Here is a 19,071-nt window from a genome sequence, read left to right as displayed (position 1 = left end):
ATGGGTTCCGCGGGTGTATTCATACAAATGATGATAATTTGTTTGATGTGATGGTAATTGTAATAGGGCGTAAGTGAAGCCTAATTATTTTACGTATTTTGTTGTGCTGCACATAAAATCAATGTGATGGCGAAAAAGGCTTTTTTTTATTCTTTTGAATTTTATTTTTTAATTAATTTTATTAACGGTTTTTTGTGGAGGGATGCAACATCATTTACCAAGATTGCTGTAATTGTTGTTCAATTTCGAAGAAGAAAACAAAAAATGTTTAAAGGTGTTTCAGCTTCTGCTTTACTAGAATATTTAGAGGGCGATTTCACAGATGATGAATCCTATGATGAAAATAATTCCGATTATGATGAAAAACAAAAACAATCACGAAAGAAAAATCATTCAAAATCTCATCATCTTCCATTGACCAAGAAGGAACGGATCAAGACTCGTTTTCATGAATTATCCTTTGAAGTGTTGCTACAAGTGCTGGATTACCTTTTTATTCACATTTTGAAAAGATTACCTGTGGTTCGAATATTGATTTCAATGATCGCAAAAAGTCAACATTAGTTCTGAGTCAAGTGTTGCATAGTATATTTTCAAATGAAAGGGTTATTGAGTGGATGGAAGAATATTGTTCTGGATATCTCATGTATGGAACTAATCATAATGGACAAGAATTTATTGGTTCTGAAAGCTTGTTTGTGAGACAATTGGTTATTGATGAACTGGTTTCTCAATTTTACAATCTTATTAGAGTTTCAAAGAAGGTGTTTTATTCGTTTCTCATTGATGATTGTTATGATTTATTGATTGTAAAATTGATGTGGGAAAGTCTCTATCAATGTATTAGAAATCCTGATATAGTACTCTCCAACTCAAGAATTTCTCTTGATATGATTCAAATACTTCCAGCAAGTCAGTACGTTCTTACTGAGCCTGTTTATTCAGCAGTATTGAGATTGAGACATGAACCAATTTGGTTCTACCAAATTTTTCTAACACAACCAAGTTTTGCATTTCCAAGTTGGGTACATGGAAAACGTTCGAAAAAACCAAATCCCATATGGGATGCACCAACATATTTGGAATGGAAACAATTCTTAAGATTTATTCAAAAGCAAATCGCCAAATACCCAGTATTGAAATCTGACAGAAAATATTACTCTAATATATCTACCGAATTTGAATACATTAAGGAATGTGGATTTGATTCAGATCAAATTATCAAAATTGTTTACTTGGATGAGAGTATTCCTGTTGGCTCTGTAAAGGTGCTTCAATCTATTGAATCCTCAACTATTTTGAAGCAGATGTTAAATAAGAATGGAAAAAATTCTGCTGAAATTTGTTGCAATACTAATGACCTATTTTCATCAGTGCAATACAGAATATTAGAGGAGATGTTTTGGATCTTATTATGGGAATTCAAAAAAACAAACTTTCACAATTAAGCAAAGACTATTTGAATTTTTCTCCATTCCATACATTTATTGATACCAGCTTATCAATCACGGATTTTAAAAAGAAAAGTTCAGTAATAGTTCAATGTTTGAAAAAGATGAGAATGCACTTTATGCCACTCTGTGATTTTCCAAATGGTTCGCAATACTTACAATCCTCTAATCTACCTTTTCCAAAGAGTTGCTGTGGCACACAGAGACGCAATATGGAAGCCCTGCGATTATTCTTCAGTGTTGGAGACATTCTATCCATTATTTATTGAAGAGTTGAGCGAGGAAGAATACCAATGTCTTGCATCTTCACCAAACCTTGTTTTAGTAGCAACTTATGCGCCCTTATTCTCCAAACTCTTCTCCAAGACTTTACCTCCACATGTAATCTCACTTCACAAGAACTTGTTGGCTCTTCCAAAGGATAATGTTTTTGGTACCTTGTTGGAAGTTGTTGCAAATGGATACAGTCAATCATCTCTAATACCTGTTAAAATTGCTATCGAAATTGCCAAAGAGAATCCAGAACAATTTGCAACTACGCTCATGCAAAACAAAATTGGAGCAAAAGTAGATACAATCAGACAATATCATGTGCAAGATAGAGAACTGCTTAGTCAATTTTACCAAAGCATTGATTTAATTTGTAAAAAAAGGTAATTGAATGTATTCTATTTTGCTTTCTTTTTAAGGGATTATTCACTAAGCCAACAGACAAGAATCTCTAATTTATTCCGATATTTCAAAATAATTTTTTTAAAAAATGAAAAGAAACGTTCATGAAGGCGGGAAGAACCTTTTTGATGAACAAAAACAAATCATTTAATATCAAATGTTGCATACTTGACTTCGGAAGAGTTTTAAAAGGCTCACAATTTTACACTTTTTATTTAATATTATATTATTACATTATTATTACATTGTTGATATCTATTTAACCATGTTCTTAACTAGCGTCACTTGTGGAAACTTGATTACAAGATTGATCAACGATTTCGCTCATTGTTGAATCCAAATCAGTCCAAGAAACAGTCATAGCTCTACTTGGATCATAGTTCATTCCTTCAATTTGTCTAGCACCATAAGTATTGGACATGGCATCACCTACGGCCATAGCAACAATCTTCCATTGGACATTATTATTTCCATTGTAAGGATTATCCAAATCATATGGAACTATTCCAGTAGAATTACGTTGCCATGTATTAATCTTTTCAGCAATTGGCACTGCATCAGAACATGGCAAACAGTAAGCTGTCTTACTAGTGGAGCAGTAGCTGCATGTAGTTCCACTCAATACGGTCGAATCTGTGTATTGATATTTGCAAAGATTTTGTAATTGGGTTGTAAGTGCAGAACCTGTATACTTTCCTAAAATGTTAGTTTGAATAGAGTTTGAGAAGACACTAGGTTTTGCCTGGTATTCACTAACACAAGAACTACATGAACAAGGAACGTTTGCTAAACCATCAGTCAAAACTATTTAGAATATAATTAGATTATCTGAAATTAAGAAACTTACTGAAAATAACCTTATCAGCATCTGCTCTACCACCATTGGCAGGTCTCAAAGCATCGACAGCAACTCTCAAACCTGGAATAGTTGCAGTGTTACCAGCTGTTCAATAATATTAGATACCAAATTAGAAATCCTTAAAGAAAATAATACTAACCTTCATAGGCCATATTAGTCAAGGTATTATTAATGGTAGTACCATCGGAAGACAGTGCCAAAGCCAAGGTACCATTTGAGTGGAATTTAGCAATGGCAACCATAATTGCAGAAGAAGAAATAGACATTCTACCTGTAATACTCTTTGCCAAACTTCTCATCTTGTTAAAGTTGGTGGAACCAATTGAACCAGAAGAATCAAGCAAGAAAAGGAAGTCAATCTTGGCAGAACAGTAGCAATTCTTGAATTCAACGTAAACAGTAGCAGTTTTGGTGGTTCCCAAAGAAGTTTTCATGGTGTATTGGAATGAGTCAGCTTGACAAGTGGAAGTATCCGAATCGAGTTCAATAGCATCTAATCCATTGACTGTAACTTGTCTAGGAGTTTCGTGACAATAGGAGGAGCTTGGGCATGAAATAGATGTCAAGGTCAAAGTGGTATTCGAGCCAAATTCATCATAATCGTTTTGGAGGATTTGCCAATTGTAAATTCTGATAGTTTGACCTTGGTTAATTGAGAATCTGTCATCATTGGCAGCGGGAGACGATGAAGAAATGACAAATGTCACAACAGCAGTATCTTGTCCAGCAGTTGGAGAGTTGTTATCAACAACCAAAAGAGTCATTGTACAAGTTCCACTAACTGCAGTTGACTTTCTAACAAAGGTAATAAGACCAGCAGTGGTGATATTCAAAGCAGTAACCAAAGATGATGAACAAGTTGTGCTTGATTGAGAATAGGTCAATGTATCTGAAGAGTCGCCATCTGTTGCAGTGTATGTGAATTTGTGGACATAATTGGTTGAAACTGGAACAATTTGATAAGTGATATCATCAGCAACTGGAATTTGGTTACTAATCACAACCGAGATGGAACAAGTAGTTGTGGCTTGAGAATCTGTGGCAGTGTAACTAATAGTTGTACTTCCACTAGTTGTGGAAGAAGCAGTGAAAGTAGTACCAGACAATGAACCATAGGTACTTGAAACTGAGCTAGAAACAACTGAATATGTGACTGGATCACTGTTGGCATCAGTAGCACTGTACAAGGTTGACAAATCAACAGTCCCCTTCTTATTCAATGCAACTGAAGAAGCAACACAAGCTGGAGCTGTATTGACAAAAGTTACAGTGAATGTTAAGGTTGAAGTACTGTAATGGAGACCATCATAGAGTTTGAATGTAATATACTTGGTTCCAGAAACAAGTTTGTTACTTGTGGTCAATCTGATTCCTGTACCAATATTAGAAACTGTGATGGTAGAGTCAGATGAGGCAAAGTTAGTATAAGAAATGGAATCTCCATCAGCATCAGTAGCAGTAGCAATGGTAGCCCATGTGAAATCATAAGTGGAGGTAGTGTAATCACGGTTGACTGATACAGTATTACCAGTACCAGTTGGAGCATTGTTATATACAGTGATAGTAGCCTTACCAGCACTGGCAGCAGTTGACATACCATCAGTACATTGGAATTGGAATGAACCAGTAGCAGTGTAATAACCACTTGATCCACTAAATGTCAAAGAAGTTGAAGATGGAGTATAGGTAACTTTCTTGGAAGAAACTGAAACGCTTCCACCAACAACACTTGAAGTAGCTCCATTAAAGTAAGCAGTATCCAAGGTATCAGCATCAGTACAAGCACCACTGGACAAGTCAACTGTTACAGCTGTAGTCCAAAGAGTTGTGGCAGTCTTGTCAACACATACTGGAGCAGTGTTGTAAACATTGACATTGACAACTGTGTCAGTACTTTGAAGTGATTGAGCACCATCTGTGAATTTGTATGTAACAACATCGGTACCAACGTAAGTTCCAGGAGCGTTATAAGTAATTGTTGAAGTAGCAACTGAAACTGACCCCTTTTGAGCTGATGCACTAACAAGCGACAAGCTATCACCATCACCATCCTTTAAGGTTGGAGCAAAAGTAGAGAATGGACTGAGAGTAACACCAGTTTGCTTCCAATGGCAACTTCCTGTACTTGCTACTGGAGTTGACATGTTATTATAAACAGTAACAGAAACAGTACCTGGAGTTGACACAATTGAGTCACTAGCTCCATAAGTGAATGTGAAAGCACCCAAATAGACAGTACTGGAAGCAGTAGCAACAGCATATGGAGAAGTAGACAATGCAACTGAACCAGCAGTTGTTGGAGAAATACTTGATGAAGTAACTGAGTAAGTCAAAGTATTTCCTTCTGCATCAGTTACACCAGTACTCAAATCCATTTGATAACCAGTCTTGTGAGTAGCCCAGTGAACATTAAAGTACTTGGTATTGGTAACTGGGGCAGTATTGGTCATGGTGAATGTTACTGTGAAAGTAACTGTTGCCAAACCATCAGTTGCAGTTACCTTAAAGGTATCAGAACCAACATATTTAGATGGAGAAGTGTAAGTTACTGAACTTCCAGAAACTGAAGAGACACTACCTAAAGTAGATGAAGTATCAATGCTCTTGACAGTTCCCTTGCTTTCTCTACCAGCAGTATAGTCATCATCAGCATAATTAGTCAACAAGTCGAGTGTCTTTGAACTTCCCCAAGTAATAGTTTGAGTGGAGAGACTGGCAGTTGGCACATTATTGTAAGTGGTAATGGTAACAGAAACTGGACTATCAACACCAGTATCAGTGACAGTTACAGTGAAGGTATCAACATAGATTTGTCTCAATGGTGTAAAGTAAATCTTTCCACCTGACAAAGTGACAGTTGAGTAAGATTGAGAAGCAATTGCCTTAATAGTTGAAGTTGGCAAGTTTGTCAAGATTGGAACTTCATAATTAGAAGCATTCCAATGGACATCATAACTTTGGTAATAATTAGTGCTACTAAGAGAGCTGACAATTATGGAAATGTAACATTTAGAAGATGTGGCCAAACCATCGGTGACTGTGTAGGCATAGGTACGAGTACCAAGATTGCTGTTTGGTTTAAAGTTCAAATAACTTCCAACTATAGTGAATGAATCACCAGAATAGGAAGAGCCAACGATGGTTGCACTTCCTGGCACCAAATATGGAATATCATTGGAATCGGCATCTGTGACATAGGAGGAAATGGAATAGTTTTGACCAGTTGAAACATAGGTTGGATTGAATGAAACAGTCATGTTTGAACAAGTTGGAGCATTGTTTGTAATGGTCAATGTTGCAGTCTTGGTTCCACTAGAAGCCAAACCATCAGAAACTGAATAAGAACAAGCAACTGTACCAACAGTCTTGGTTGGAGCAGTAGTTCTCACCTTTGGAACAGAATCACTGGTCTTGGAACAAGAAGATCCAGACAAACCAGAGGCAGTTGTAGTAACAGACAAAGTGAGAGAATCACCATCAGCGTCAGTTGTCGAACTCATGACAGTGAAATCTTGATAATTAGATTGAGAAGCCAAAGTTCTCCAATGGATTGAAGTAGCAACATTAGAAGCACTTGGAGTATCGCTGTTTGTAAAACTGACTGTAACAGTAGCAGCATTTGATGGAGTAACAGTATCAGTAATCACGTATTGGAATGAATCAGTGACACCATCCTTCTTTGGAGTATACTTGATATAAGATCCACTGATAGCAGCAGCAGTACTACCACTAACAGAGTATAAAGAGATAGTATCACTATCAGCATCAACATCATTATCCATAACTGAGAAAGAAGTAGCTGAAGCAGCCCAATGGAGAGTATAAGATTCACCATTGGCAGTTGGCTTGGTATTGGTGATGTTTACATAGACAGTGCCTAGAGTTTTCTTATTGTAATCATAGGCATAGTATGTGAATGATTTGGTTCCTGTGGTGGCTGAAGTAGTGGTTGGGACAAATTTGATGGTTGTGGTATCAGCTACAGTGACAGTACCAACAGAGGAAGAAGCAGTTGTAGATTCAACAATCAAATCATCACCATCTGGATCACTATCATTGGACAATGGAGTTACCAATACACCACTTGGGTTTCTCCAGTGAGTAGTGATATAATCATCAGCGGTAACTGGAGCATTATTGTAAACTGTGATGGTTACAGTTGCAATGTTGGAGTCAGCATTCAATGAGCTACCATCGTTCAATTTGTAAGCAAAGGTATCAGTACCAACGTAGCCATTGGTTGGAGTATATCTTACAACACTATTCAAAATGGTTACTGTACCATGAGATGGAGAAGTGGTGATACTAATGGTAGAATCATCCAGATCACCATTCTTATCAGAATCATTGCTTTTAACAGAGCAGTCCACTGATCTATTCCACAAAGTGGAGTAGGCATCATCAACAGCAACAGGTGCATCATTGATAACATACAATGTAACAGTGGCCTTGTAAGTAGATTTCATACCATCTTGATCTTTGACATCATATGTCAAATAATCAGTATATTCAGCATTGGAAGCAACATAAGACAATGTATCTCTTGCACCACTTGTTGCAACAATAGAAGCTTGAATATTCTTAACAGAAGAGGCAGTAACAGAATTGATAATGTAAATTGAACCAGAACCATCGTTTGGATCAGTATCATTATCTAATACACTCAAAGTAGAGGTAACACCCTTTGAGATGGTGAATGAATCATCAACAGGAGTTGGAGCATTATTAATAACAGTAACATAGAGTTTACCAGAAGAGAATGAAGTGGAATCAGCATTACCACTAGAATCAACACTTTGATCAGTAATTACATAGGTGGCAGAGTCAGTTCCTAAGAAACCACTTGGAGCAACATAGAGAGCATGTGTAGAATTGAAAATAGTTAAAGAACCTCCATAGAGTGTAGTTGAATTCCAACCGGTTGAAGTCAACTTGATCTTGGCAGTGTCTCCACTGTTTTCATCATAATCATTGGCAACGAGATTGACATAAACTTGTTGATTCTTATTACATTGAGCAGAATCATCAACAGCAACAGGTGGAGTATTGACCACTTGGATGGTGATTGTGCCAGTTCCAGTACCTTCGCCATCTGACAAGACAACTGTGAAAGTTTGAGTGTAAACAGTATCAGTAGTTGGAGTGAAAAGAATGGTATAGTTGTTAGTTTCAACAGTGAGCCATTCACAACAATCAAAGAATAATTGATTGTAACTGGTGGTCAATTGCAAGTAAGCAATTGGTGAAATAGAGGACAATGATGGAGAAATAGTACTAACAGTGACTAAATCTCTTCTATCAGCATCATAATAATCAATTGAAATTGAATTATTAGTGGATGACTTGGCAACAGTAACAGTCTTGGAATAGACAACAGGAACTTGATTGTAAACTGAGATGATTACAATGGCAGATGAAGTGGCAACTCCATCTGAAATTGTATATTCGAATGAATCGGTGTATTTGGTAGATACAGAACCAGCAGTAATGTAGGTAATGGACTTCTCAGAAACACTAACAGCACCATAGCCAGTACCCAAAGCACTTGTAATATTGAAATCGTCACCATTGACATCATAGTCATTGGCCAAAACATCCAAAACCAATGATGCATACTTTGGAATCTTGTAAGAATCATCAACAGCAGTTGGAGCGTCATTGGCCACAGTTACAGTAATAGTGGAACTAGATGTATCATAACCATCAGAAATGGTGTAGACAAACTGCTCAACGCCATTAAAACCACTTGCTGGACTATAATAATAACCATTATATGAATCAATCTTGATTGTTCCGTAACCACCTTCTGTGCCACTAACAATAGTTTGATTCGAGTAAGAAACAGCAGAGAGAATATCGACACTGTCTGGATCACTAATTTGCTCATCATTATCACCAACATAACTGAAGATGTTAATGAGCGTGTTTTGTACATTCTTACTGACAGTTACAGCAATTGGAATAGCTTCTGGAGGACGATTGACCACACTCACAACAACTGTTGCATTAGCTGTCAAGTAACCATTTGTAATTTGATAACTGAAAGTGTCATTTCCTGCATAAGTACCATTTGATTTGTAGACAATGAGACTATTAGAGGAAATTGAAGCAGAACCATAACTTGGAGACACGAGAACTTGAACCAATGAAATGTTATTTCCCTTTGGATCATAATCGTTAGATAAAACATTAATGGAAAGAGCAACGTTCTTGTAGGTGGATGCTGTGTCATCTACAGCAATTGGATTTTGGTAGGAAATCAAGGAAACCATCAAGATGGTGGCAACTGTGGAAGCAATAACCATACCAGAGATGATTGCGCCAACCTTAGGATATGTTTAGTTTAATTGTTATTCGAAACTTACAATTGTTTGAGTAATAGTACCTCCTTTCTAATGAGCATGCAAATAGGCAAACATCAAGAAGTGAATTAGAGAATTTAATATTAAGGATTACATGTCAGTTGCCATAACTTACCAACAATGAAACATTGAAGCCCATTGTCTGTTTGGCAGCAGTAGTGCTACCAATAGTGACAACCTCTGGCATCTTTAATAATACAATGTGTGTTATTAGAGTTTGTTTTTTTAATAATATTATTTGCCGGATACAAATCAGTAGGATACTTTATTGGAAACTGAATGGTTTAAATCAAACCGACTCTGTAACAGCACACGAACTGAACAAAAGGAAATACAGTTACAATTGGGTATGTACACTTGTCAAATGATAATACCGTGACATGTGGCGAGTGTTCTTGTGGAGCGAACTTCGGAATTAGAAAAGGATGGCCAACCATTGAGGTATGGAAACACTAAGAATCATTGATACAACCATATCGTGTAGGTTTATGACTCCTGATCTTCTTAATCATGATGAAACAGGGGCGGTGGTGTAATGGTAACATCGCAGCCTCCAAAGCTGTGGCCGGGGGTTCGATTCCCCCTCGCCCCCTGTGATTTTAATTTTACTTATTCATATCCTCTTAATTACTATTCAATTACTTTTGTAGTATCTGAACAAATATGAACTGACTGATTATTTGTTTAATCGTAAATTTAGTGGATTTATGAAATCTGACGACAATAAAAATCTGTAACTGATCTACGCTTCATACTAGCAGCAACAACATTGAAGTAGAGCTCTGTATGCAAAATATCACTATTTATAATCCATGCCAAATCCTTTTTTTGGATTTTAATTGATAGATTTCATCTTTTGGTTATAAATACTAAGTGATGTTAATTGTTTCATTTCACTTATTAATTTGACTCCTTCATCACCAATTTCATTGAAATGTATATCAAGTGATGTTAATTGTTTCATTTCACTTATTAATTTGGCTCCTTCATCACCAATTTGATTCTTAGATATATTAAGTGATTTTAATTGTTTCATTTCGCTTATTAATTTGACTCCTTCATCACCAATTTCATTGTAATATATATCAAGTGATGCTAACTGTTTCATTTCACTTATTAATTTGGCTCCTTCATCACCAATTTGATTCTTAGATATATTAAGTGATGTTAATTGTTTCATTTCACTTATTAATTTGGTGCCTTCAACACCAATTTCATTGTTATAAGCACCAAGTGATGTTAATTGTTTCATTTCACTTATTGATTTGGCTCCTTCATCACCAATTTGATTTTCACATATATTAAGTGATGTTAATTGTTTCATTTCACTTATGAATTTGGCTCCTTCATCACCAATTTCATTTCCACCAATATCAAGTGATGTTAATTGTTTCATTTCACTTATTAATTTGACTCCTTCGGCACCAATTCGATTGTAACATATATTAAGTGATGTTAATTGTTTCATTTCACTTATAAATTTGGCTCCTTCAACACCAATTTCATTTACACTAATATCAAGTGATGTTAATTGTTTCATTTCACTTATAAATTTGGCTCCTACAGCACCAGTTTGATTGTTATAAATACTAAGTGATGTTAATTGTTTCATTTCACATATTGATTTGGCTCCTTGAACACCAATTCGATTGTTATTAATATCAAGTGATGTTAGCTGTTTCATTTCACTTATAAATTTGACTCCTTCATCACCAATTCGATTGTTATAAATACTAAGTGATGTTAATTGTTTCATTTCACATATTGATTTGACTCCTTCATCACCAATTTCATTGTAACATATATCAAGCGATGTTAATTGTTTCATTTCACTTATGAATTCGAATCCTACAGCACCAATTAGATTGTTATAAATACTAAGTGATGTTAATTGTTTCATTTCACTTATGAATTTGGCTCCTTCATCTCCAATTTGATTTCCACCAATATCAAGTGATGTTAACTGTTTCATTTTACTTATTAATTTGGCTCCTACAGCACCAATTCGATTGTAAATAATATCAAGTGATGTTAATTGTTTCATTTCACTTATGAATTTGGCTCCTACAGCACCAATTTGATTTTCACCAATATCAAGTGATTTTAATTGTTTCATTTCAGTTATGAATTTGACTTGAAAAGACTCAAGCAACCTTCTTGAAAATTTAAGATGAACAATACTATTCATAAATTGACTTTTCATGAATAATTCAATTCTTTTCTTTGTAAATTTCTTTTTAAATTGAATAACAAGTTTTGAACGTTCTTTGATCACATTAAAGAATTGTTTTGAAATTAATGAACAATTATTTAAAATAAACCACGAATCATCAATCAGGGAAATTATTTCAAAACAAACATCATCTGAAAATATTTCTCGTTCAAACTTTACACCTTTTTTTGCTTTCTCTTCCATCTTATTGATCACCAATAGCTGCTCCGAAATTAATTCCTGCTTTTCAAAATCTTGTCTTTTTTGTTTGCTCATTTTTTTTTGAATTTTGTTGCGTTTTGAAAAAGCAGGAATTAATTTCGATGAATTCGATCCAATTGATTTAAAAAAAGCAATTCCACTGTGCTATGTAACATTATCTTTCTCCGTAGTGGAACGACTCTTTCTACAAGATTCTTCCAACAATCATACTAAATCGAATAATAAAAATGAATAAAACAAACCTCCTTGTTGTTGTCGTTTTATTTCTCATCCTCCTCCAACTTTTAACAGTTGTCATTGATGCTAGTACATGCCCACCTGGAACTTATTATCAAGAGATTTTGCACAGACCATCTTGTCATGAATGTTTCTATGCAGAATATTGTCCAGGAGATGGTAATAATTATCCATGTCCTAGAGGAACAGTTACTCCTGAGGAAGGAATGGTGGCATGTGTCAAATGCCCAACTATTAGAACTAATAGTGATCAAACTGTTTGTCTGTTAGCTGACACACCAAAGGATGCAAGGGAACCAGATATCAATGATGATGAGAATGAAATTTATACACTTGACAGAAAGACACCTCATTGGTATACCACTATTCCAGTATATGGTTTGCCAGTTGGTAAACCTATGGAATTGGAATATGCTTTTGTTCCAGAACAAAGCAAATATGACGTTCCATTGACAATGTTTGCTTCCCTTACAACTGGTCAACCAAATAAGAATAATTTCACATGGTCATTTGAGGGAAACAATGCCACCATTATTATTCCCTACACAAGACCAGACGAAAACACAAACTTTTTCATAATTTACTTTAATGTTGCCCCAACTACAGTTCAACAGAATTCTGTCAAATTCATTGGCAGAACTTTTAAGGGATTCCAAGCAAAGTTTAGTTTCGTTCCAAACACAAAGAATAGCAAAGTCATTGATAATATTGTAAACGAGGAAAATCAAGTAGTTCTTGAATGGAATAATGTTCCATCTGTGGGAAGATTTAATGTTTCCATTACTTTGAAGGATTTGTCTCATGAGGATGACAGCTATAAGTCGTATAGTGTTTGTTATTCGAAACAACCTTCGATCACTTATCCAAATAGTTTCAATTCAAATCTTGTGGTTGCTGATAATGTGAATAAGCAAATCAATATCATTTTACAAAATGCTGTTGGAGGTGTTGTTAGAATTGGAGTTGTGTTTGGTCAATTGAATATTGTTCAAATAGATTCTGAGCTTCGAATTCTTTCTAATAAATAATTCGAATCAGTTAAAGATATTAAAATGTGCTCTTCAAGTATTTTTTCCAACATCAAATACTATTTCATAATATTTAATGAACATAATCCCATTCACCAAATCTGTTCAATACTCGAATAAGATTTCCAAAACCAATCACTTCTCTCTCCTTTCACATCCCCATTCGTGCAAATACAACATTTACGAAGAAAATGCAACAACAACAATCGCCCCGAACGCTTGTTGTTACCTCATCAAAATCATCATCAAATTCTCCTCCTACCAATAATAATACTTCTTATTCTAATAATAATAATAATCAGTATGATCATCAACAAGAAGAAGAAGAAGAACAATATGGCACAGTGATGGCGGATAATAATAATAATATGAATTTAACGAGTGTTACTGCCATTCTTGATGATGATAAACAATCTTCATCATCATTAATTAATAACAATAATACAAGTACTCATAATACAACAACAACACATTCGACGACAATTACTAATAGAAGAAGAGGACAATCAACACATTCTCCCTCCAATTTGTTAATTCCTCTGCTGGGATCTTCTGAGCATCAACAACAACAACAACAACAACAATCAACTCATGCAGTTGTTGGAGTATCTTCACCTTCTTCAGATAGAAGAAGAAGTGTGAGTGATGGAATTTTGTCTTCCTACGCTTCTAATTATCAACCACTTTCAAACTCTTCTAATCATTCAAATAATTTACCACCACATTCCGTTTTACCTTCTTCTAATTTAAATATAATTAATCAACAACAACAACAACCTTCATCTTCAACCTCTCCTCAGAATAATAACATTGGCAATACAACAACAACTGCTGCTGGTGCTGCTACTTTAACAGATGATTTGGAAAATAACAAATCAAACGATGAATGGCTAGTGGTTCCGATATTAATTGTTAGTTCTCTTCCAAAGGAGGTTGATCAAATATTGAGGTATTATACCACTGGAAAACAATTGAAGAAGCAATCACCTCCTTGTTGTGCCAATGAAAAACATTCTCATCAGCAGAAGGACGAGCCAAAAAAGGAACTTTCGGATACCAATATCATGAATATTATCATCACAGGAGATAATTCATTGGATGAAATGAGTCCAATGAATGATAGTAGCAGTGGTGGAGCCAGTAATCATAAGAAGGAATCAGAGAATATTGAATCCGATGATGATGAAAATGTAATTCACAAAGAACATGGCCCAAATCATCAACGACCAAAACATCATAGAAGTTCTAATAGTGGTGGTGCTAGCAAACATCATCATCATAAATCGAGTAGTGGAAGTTTGAGCGTTTCCTTCCAGGTTCCTAATGGCTCAGAATCTTCAAGAAGAAAAGCAAGTACTGAAGATTCCTCTCAAGGAAATATTCAAAATATTCAAGAACATATTCATCAACAGTTGGTTCTTCATGAGAATCAGGAAGTGAAAATATCTGTAGCAGCACCTCCTCCATCTGGTAACAATACTCACAAACAATCAACAACAAATATATTGAGTAGTAGTGCCAAGAAGAGCTCATCATCATCTTCGAATCTTAAAAGTACGGAAAAAAGTCCACACAAGCTCAATTACTATTTGAGAAAGAATAAGAGAGTCACTGAGTGGTATATCGAAGAAGTTTGTTCGTTGGATTATTTAAATCATGTTGATGAGTTTTTGGAAAAGAATGAAGTAAATCAAATTTCGAGTTTAGCCAATGATTTACTCAATACAGGTATTAATTTGGAAGATTTAATATCAATTGATGAGGAGGAGTTTTTCGAGTCAGTTCTTGAGAAACAAAACCGCACGTCAACCAATGAAAGGAGAAAGATAATGTTCAGAGTTTGTCACACTGGCTCTAGACATGCACTTTCATTGAGACAGGCCTTGTACAAACAAATGATTTTGGAGGAAACCACAGAGGGCAATCAAACCATTGCTCCAACAACTGTAATTTTTGCCTATAGTTACACCAATTCCAATTATTCATTGGAAAATACTGCCATGACTTGGATGAAGGAAATTAATCAAATTTATCCAGACTTTTTGTCACAGGGTAATTTCCTTCTTGCTGGTCATATTGAATTGAACAAATCTACAAAGCAACAAGTTGCTCTTCTCAGAAGAGGTGTTGAGGATTCTAGTGCCAACGTTGGTCTTGTTCAAAAACCAAAACATTACTATCATTTCCACCAAAAAGCTGTACCATTATTCCAAATGAAGAAGAATCAACGATTGACCATTGTAGAGTTCGATACACGTCTGGGAACAAATATTCCACAACTATTTTTTGAATCCTATCGTCTCTATTGCTTGAATTATTACAGAAAAAAGTTGAGTCAAGCATTGAAACCAAAACAAGTAGTAATACCACCAATTCCAACAGTGTTATCTGGATCAGTATCACCAGGTCACGAACCATCAGAGCCACAAGTTACTTCTCCAACCCTGAACAACATGCCATCACAAACCACCGATGCAAAACAATCTGAAGAAGCCAAGAAGAAGAAGGAAACACAAATTGATCCAAATGAACCTATTCCACCAGTCAATGAGGAAGAAGAACAAACCCTTCCAAAAACAGCATCTCCTAGTGGTGCCAGTCTTTCCTCTCATAAACCTGAGAGCAAACCTGAAACTAAATCTGAGAAAACAGCTCTTCCACTTGGAATTTTAAAGATTTTCAAGAAATCAAAGAAGGAAGAAAGTTTACCAAGCTCTAAAAAACCACCTGTTGAAAAGATTCTCAAAAATCTTAAAAAGAAAAAGAAGAAGGAAGACGAAATTTTCAGATGGCACAAAATTGCTGATAATCTCATCATGTCAGAGAAACCAAAAAAGAAAAACAAGAAGGATAAGCAAGTTGGAGTTAAGGATACAATCAGTGCAACAGATGACAATAGAGATGTAATGTCAGATACCTATTTCCATAATAGAAAGAATATGCCACTTTTCCCTTATAGCTTACATTTAATGGATCAAAGTGACACCTTTTCACCTCAATTCGAGAGAAATAATAGTAACATTCTTTCCAAGCCAATTGAAGATGATGAAAACCCTTACCTTGAAGATCCAACAGAGAATGACTTGATGGGTGAGGCCTCAGAATCATCATCAGTGCCAGACACTTTTGAACACAATTTTACAGCTGTGACTAACACCAATTCATCATATCCAGGCGAGGTTATTGCAAGTGATAATGAGGAAGCTGACTTGGACACTGAGAATGATATAGGATCAGAGGTGGATGATTTTACATTCCAAAGTAGTATTGGCTCAGCAACACCACAAGTTCTCAATGCCACTATTTTTGAAAAGCACAACAATTTGAGTGTTCTCGATAGAAATTCAAAGGATGCTTGTTGGGAGGAATTGGATCAAGGTGAAGATATGATTTCAGTTGGAGATATTTCTTAATTAAAGGATTTGTTCAATTTGACCTTTTATGTTCTAAAATTGTTAGACAAGACTTCAATATTTATATTTGTATTTGTAACATCCTATTGAAAAATTATTGAATGAAGAGGATTTATTTCTCCTTGTTGATGTTCAACAGCCTTCCGAATACACTCTTTCTCTTTTCCTTCTTTCCATCGACTGAGATGGTGTCAGAGTTATCTGGCACTTGTGTGTTTGATTGTTGCTTCTTTTTCGAAAATAGTTCGCTAAGGTTTGTTGATAAACGATGGAGAGCAGAATTTTTCTTTTCTTCTGTCTTTAAACTGGAGACTGCATGGTTAGTAGTCTTATGATCCGATGCAAACTTTGGTTGAGATGGTTGAGAGTAATCATCATCGTCGTGTTGTCTAATCAAGTCCTGTAACTGACTCATGTCAGTAATGTCGGGTATCGAATCATCAATAACATAACCACTCTTTCTCTTCTCATTACTACTGTTGTGACTTGTTGTTGACTCGGAAATACTATCTACAAGATTATCACTCTTCAAATCAAATGGTTTTTCAGAGACGTATGCATATGAATTGCCTGAATTTCTCTTATTATTGTTATTCGAATTAGCATTGCTGGCACCACTTCCTGAGAAGTATTGAGAGAGACGTTTCTTAAGAGACATGTTCTTCTCGGCAGAAATTTGCTTTTGTTTTTCTTGGTGGTCAATTAGCATTTCATCATTGTGTTGTTTAATTTGCATTTGAAGTGGTCTCAAAAAGACTGGTAAATCCATCATATCTTGTTGTTGTTCCTTCTTGTATTGTGACAACCATTCCTCCTCATCGAAATCCTTCTTTTGTTCTTGATTCCAAACATCCTCTTCCTCATTATCTCCAGTTTTACTGGCCAAAAAGATGGCTTTATCCAATAATTTGAACCAATCATTGGCAGTTCCTTTAAATTTCAGCTTGAAAATGGCTGAATTAGCTCCAGAGCCAGAAGCCACTTCATCTCCATGAATTACCGATGAAGGTGATGACGACATATTGTTTGTATTGCCCTCCTCATTTTCATGTAATTTGTAAGCTTTTTGTCCTGTAACTCCTGGTCCAGTATATGTAGGAGGAGGAAGGAAATGAAGTTCAAATTCTTCTTCCTCGTCATCTTCCTTCTTTTCGTCCTTTTTATCAGTGGTAGCAAATGATTTACTTGGTACATCCTTTGCATTCATTTCGGATGCACTACTTCTATAGTCCAAATTAGTCGATTCATTAGTATTAGTAGTATGAAACTTGAATATTTTACAGTATTTGAGAGGAATCTTGTAGAGCATGAATGAAGAAGTATCAACTTTAGGTATCATATCTCCAGATGGAGTGGTTATCATATTAGAAGTAAAACTAGAATATGGAGAGACAATACTATGATTACTCAAATTATTACTGTCATCCCTAGAATTATACAAATCATGATTAATGATGTTATTAATGGCCACAACATTTCCATTCATATTCGAATCTCCATGTTGCTGCTGTTTGAGTGCATGTTTGACAATGGATGAATACTGTTGATGTTGTTGATAGTCATTAATGGCTCGATAAATTCTCAAGTGATGATTCTTCAGAACGAAATATCTCTTATTATAACGATAGGGCCAGTGAGAAGTCTTTCTATAACCCAATCCCTCCTTATAGGGAACACCCAATAGTATCTGTGAGCCTTCCCTACTCATCAGAGCATTATTCATTGAATCCATATTTCCAATCAATGCATTACTACTTCCAATACCTCCTCCTCCAGGAGCAATACTATTCGATCCTCCTCCTACTCCTCCTTGAGCACCACCACCAGTTCCAGAGCCATGTCTCATCATGGATGACGAATATTGTTGCAAGTGATGCTGAAGAGCAGCATTATCATTATTACCACCTCCTACGCCGCTCAGCTTGTTCAGCAGCAAATTTACCGAGAGACGCTTACTCGAGTTGGAGGCTAACTTGATACTTAGCCGTTTGTTTGTGTTTGTTGTGGTGTTGGTGGTGCTACTAGCCGTAGATGGTGATGCATTACCGTTGGTGGTGGTGTTGTTTGAATTTTGGCGGGGAGAGTGTGGTGGTGTTTGTGGTGAGGTATTGTTGTGGTGAGTATTACCTTGTTGTTGTTGATGATGTTTATAATCTCGCAAAATTGATAAATTGGAAGGGGAATTAGTCAGAGGTTGTTGATGTTGTTGAGAAGAGGATGACGATAATGAGGAAGGAAAGTGTTGTTGATGGTGGTTGTGTTCTGGAAGGCCTACACTACTATTGATGGAGAGAGATGGTGCTTGATTTGTTGTTGTATAGTTATTATTGCTGTTGGAATCGTGTGCTTCAGAAGAAGTGGTTACTGAAGTTGCAGTCTTTCGTTCGAACATTTTTTGTTTTGCTTTCATAATGACCATCATTTTTGAAAGGACAGGTGACAGAGTTTCGAATAATGACCGCTCACAGTAAATATGGAGACAAATTATCTTCAAGATGTAGAGAAGAAAATATTTGATAGAAAAGCAATAATAGTTGAAGAAGATAAGAGCAACAATGATATTGCAAATAAGATTACGTTTTTTTTTGAAATGGTTCAGAAACTTGCTTAAACTT

General features: G+C 35.6%; 7 protein-coding genes and 1 non-coding gene across 8 annotated transcripts; 5 read left to right on the top strand and 3 right to left on the bottom strand.

The window, feature by feature from the left end:
• Positions 1-644: 644 nt before the first annotated feature.
• Positions 645-1,448, top strand: NAEGRDRAFT_63419 (uncharacterized protein; the record flags this gene model as incomplete). Its single annotated transcript, XM_002681496.1, has 1 exon — positions 645-1,448. One exon carries the CDS (start codon positions 645-647, stop codon positions 1,446-1,448), a length of 804 nt encoding a protein of 267 aa, XP_002681542.1.
• Positions 1,449-1,592: 144 nt separating this feature from the next.
• NAEGRDRAFT_63418 (uncharacterized protein) lies at positions 1,593-2,108 on the top strand (the record flags this gene model as incomplete). Its single annotated transcript, XM_002681495.1, has 1 exon — positions 1,593-2,108. The coding sequence occupies one exon, from the start codon at positions 1,593-1,595 to the stop codon at positions 2,106-2,108; it is 516 nt and encodes a 171-aa protein (XP_002681541.1).
• Positions 2,109-2,394: 286 nt separating this feature from the next.
• Positions 2,395-9,287, bottom strand: NAEGRDRAFT_46423 (uncharacterized protein; the record flags this gene model as incomplete). The annotated part of the gene is made up of 5 exons (XM_002681361.1): positions 2,395-2,819; positions 2,971-3,066; positions 3,122-4,372; positions 4,556-4,792; positions 7,265-9,287. 5 exons carry the CDS (start codon positions 9,285-9,287, stop codon positions 2,395-2,397), a joined length of 4,032 nt encoding a protein of 1,343 aa, XP_002681407.1.
• A 578-nt stretch (positions 9,288-9,865) lies between these two features.
• Positions 9,866-9,936, top strand: NAEGRDRAFT_t86. The gene has a single exon. It is a non-coding gene; the product is annotated as a tRNA-Trp (tRNA).
• Positions 9,937-10,179: 243 nt separating this feature from the next.
• Positions 10,180-11,460, bottom strand: NAEGRDRAFT_63416 (uncharacterized protein; the record flags this gene model as incomplete). Its single annotated transcript, XM_002681360.1, has 1 exon — positions 10,180-11,460. The coding sequence occupies one exon, from the start codon at positions 11,458-11,460 to the stop codon at positions 10,180-10,182; it is 1,281 nt and encodes a 426-aa protein (XP_002681406.1).
• A 545-nt stretch (positions 11,461-12,005) lies between these two features.
• On the top strand, positions 12,006-13,043 carry NAEGRDRAFT_46421 (uncharacterized protein; the record flags this gene model as incomplete). The annotated part of the gene is made up of 1 exon (XM_002681494.1): positions 12,006-13,043. One exon carries the CDS (start codon positions 12,006-12,008, stop codon positions 13,041-13,043), a length of 1,038 nt encoding a protein of 345 aa, XP_002681540.1.
• A 191-nt stretch (positions 13,044-13,234) lies between these two features.
• On the top strand, positions 13,235-16,477 carry NAEGRDRAFT_78433 (uncharacterized protein; the record flags this gene model as incomplete). Its single annotated transcript, XM_002681493.1, has 1 exon — positions 13,235-16,477. The coding sequence occupies one exon, from the start codon at positions 13,235-13,237 to the stop codon at positions 16,454-16,456; it is 3,222 nt and encodes a 1,073-aa protein (XP_002681539.1). The 3' UTR covers positions 16,457-16,477.
• Positions 16,478-16,549: 72 nt separating this feature from the next.
• Positions 16,550-18,878, bottom strand: NAEGRDRAFT_57022 (uncharacterized protein; the record flags this gene model as incomplete). The annotated part of the gene is made up of 1 exon (XM_002681359.1): positions 16,550-18,878. The coding sequence occupies one exon, from the start codon at positions 18,876-18,878 to the stop codon at positions 16,569-16,571; it is 2,310 nt and encodes a 769-aa protein (XP_002681405.1). The 3' UTR covers positions 16,550-16,568.
• Between the last annotated feature and the right edge of the window lie 193 nt (positions 18,879-19,071).

This window comes from Naegleria gruberi, assembly GCF_000004985.1.
Source record: "Naegleria gruberi genomic scaffold NAEGRscaffold_6, whole genome shotgun sequence".
In the NCBI taxonomy this organism is placed as follows: Eukaryota; Heterolobosea; class Eutetramitea; order Acrasida; family Naegleriidae; genus Naegleria; species Naegleria gruberi.
The sequence above is the reverse complement of the archived record's forward strand: the minus strand, read 5'-3'. Positions and strand labels throughout refer to the sequence as shown.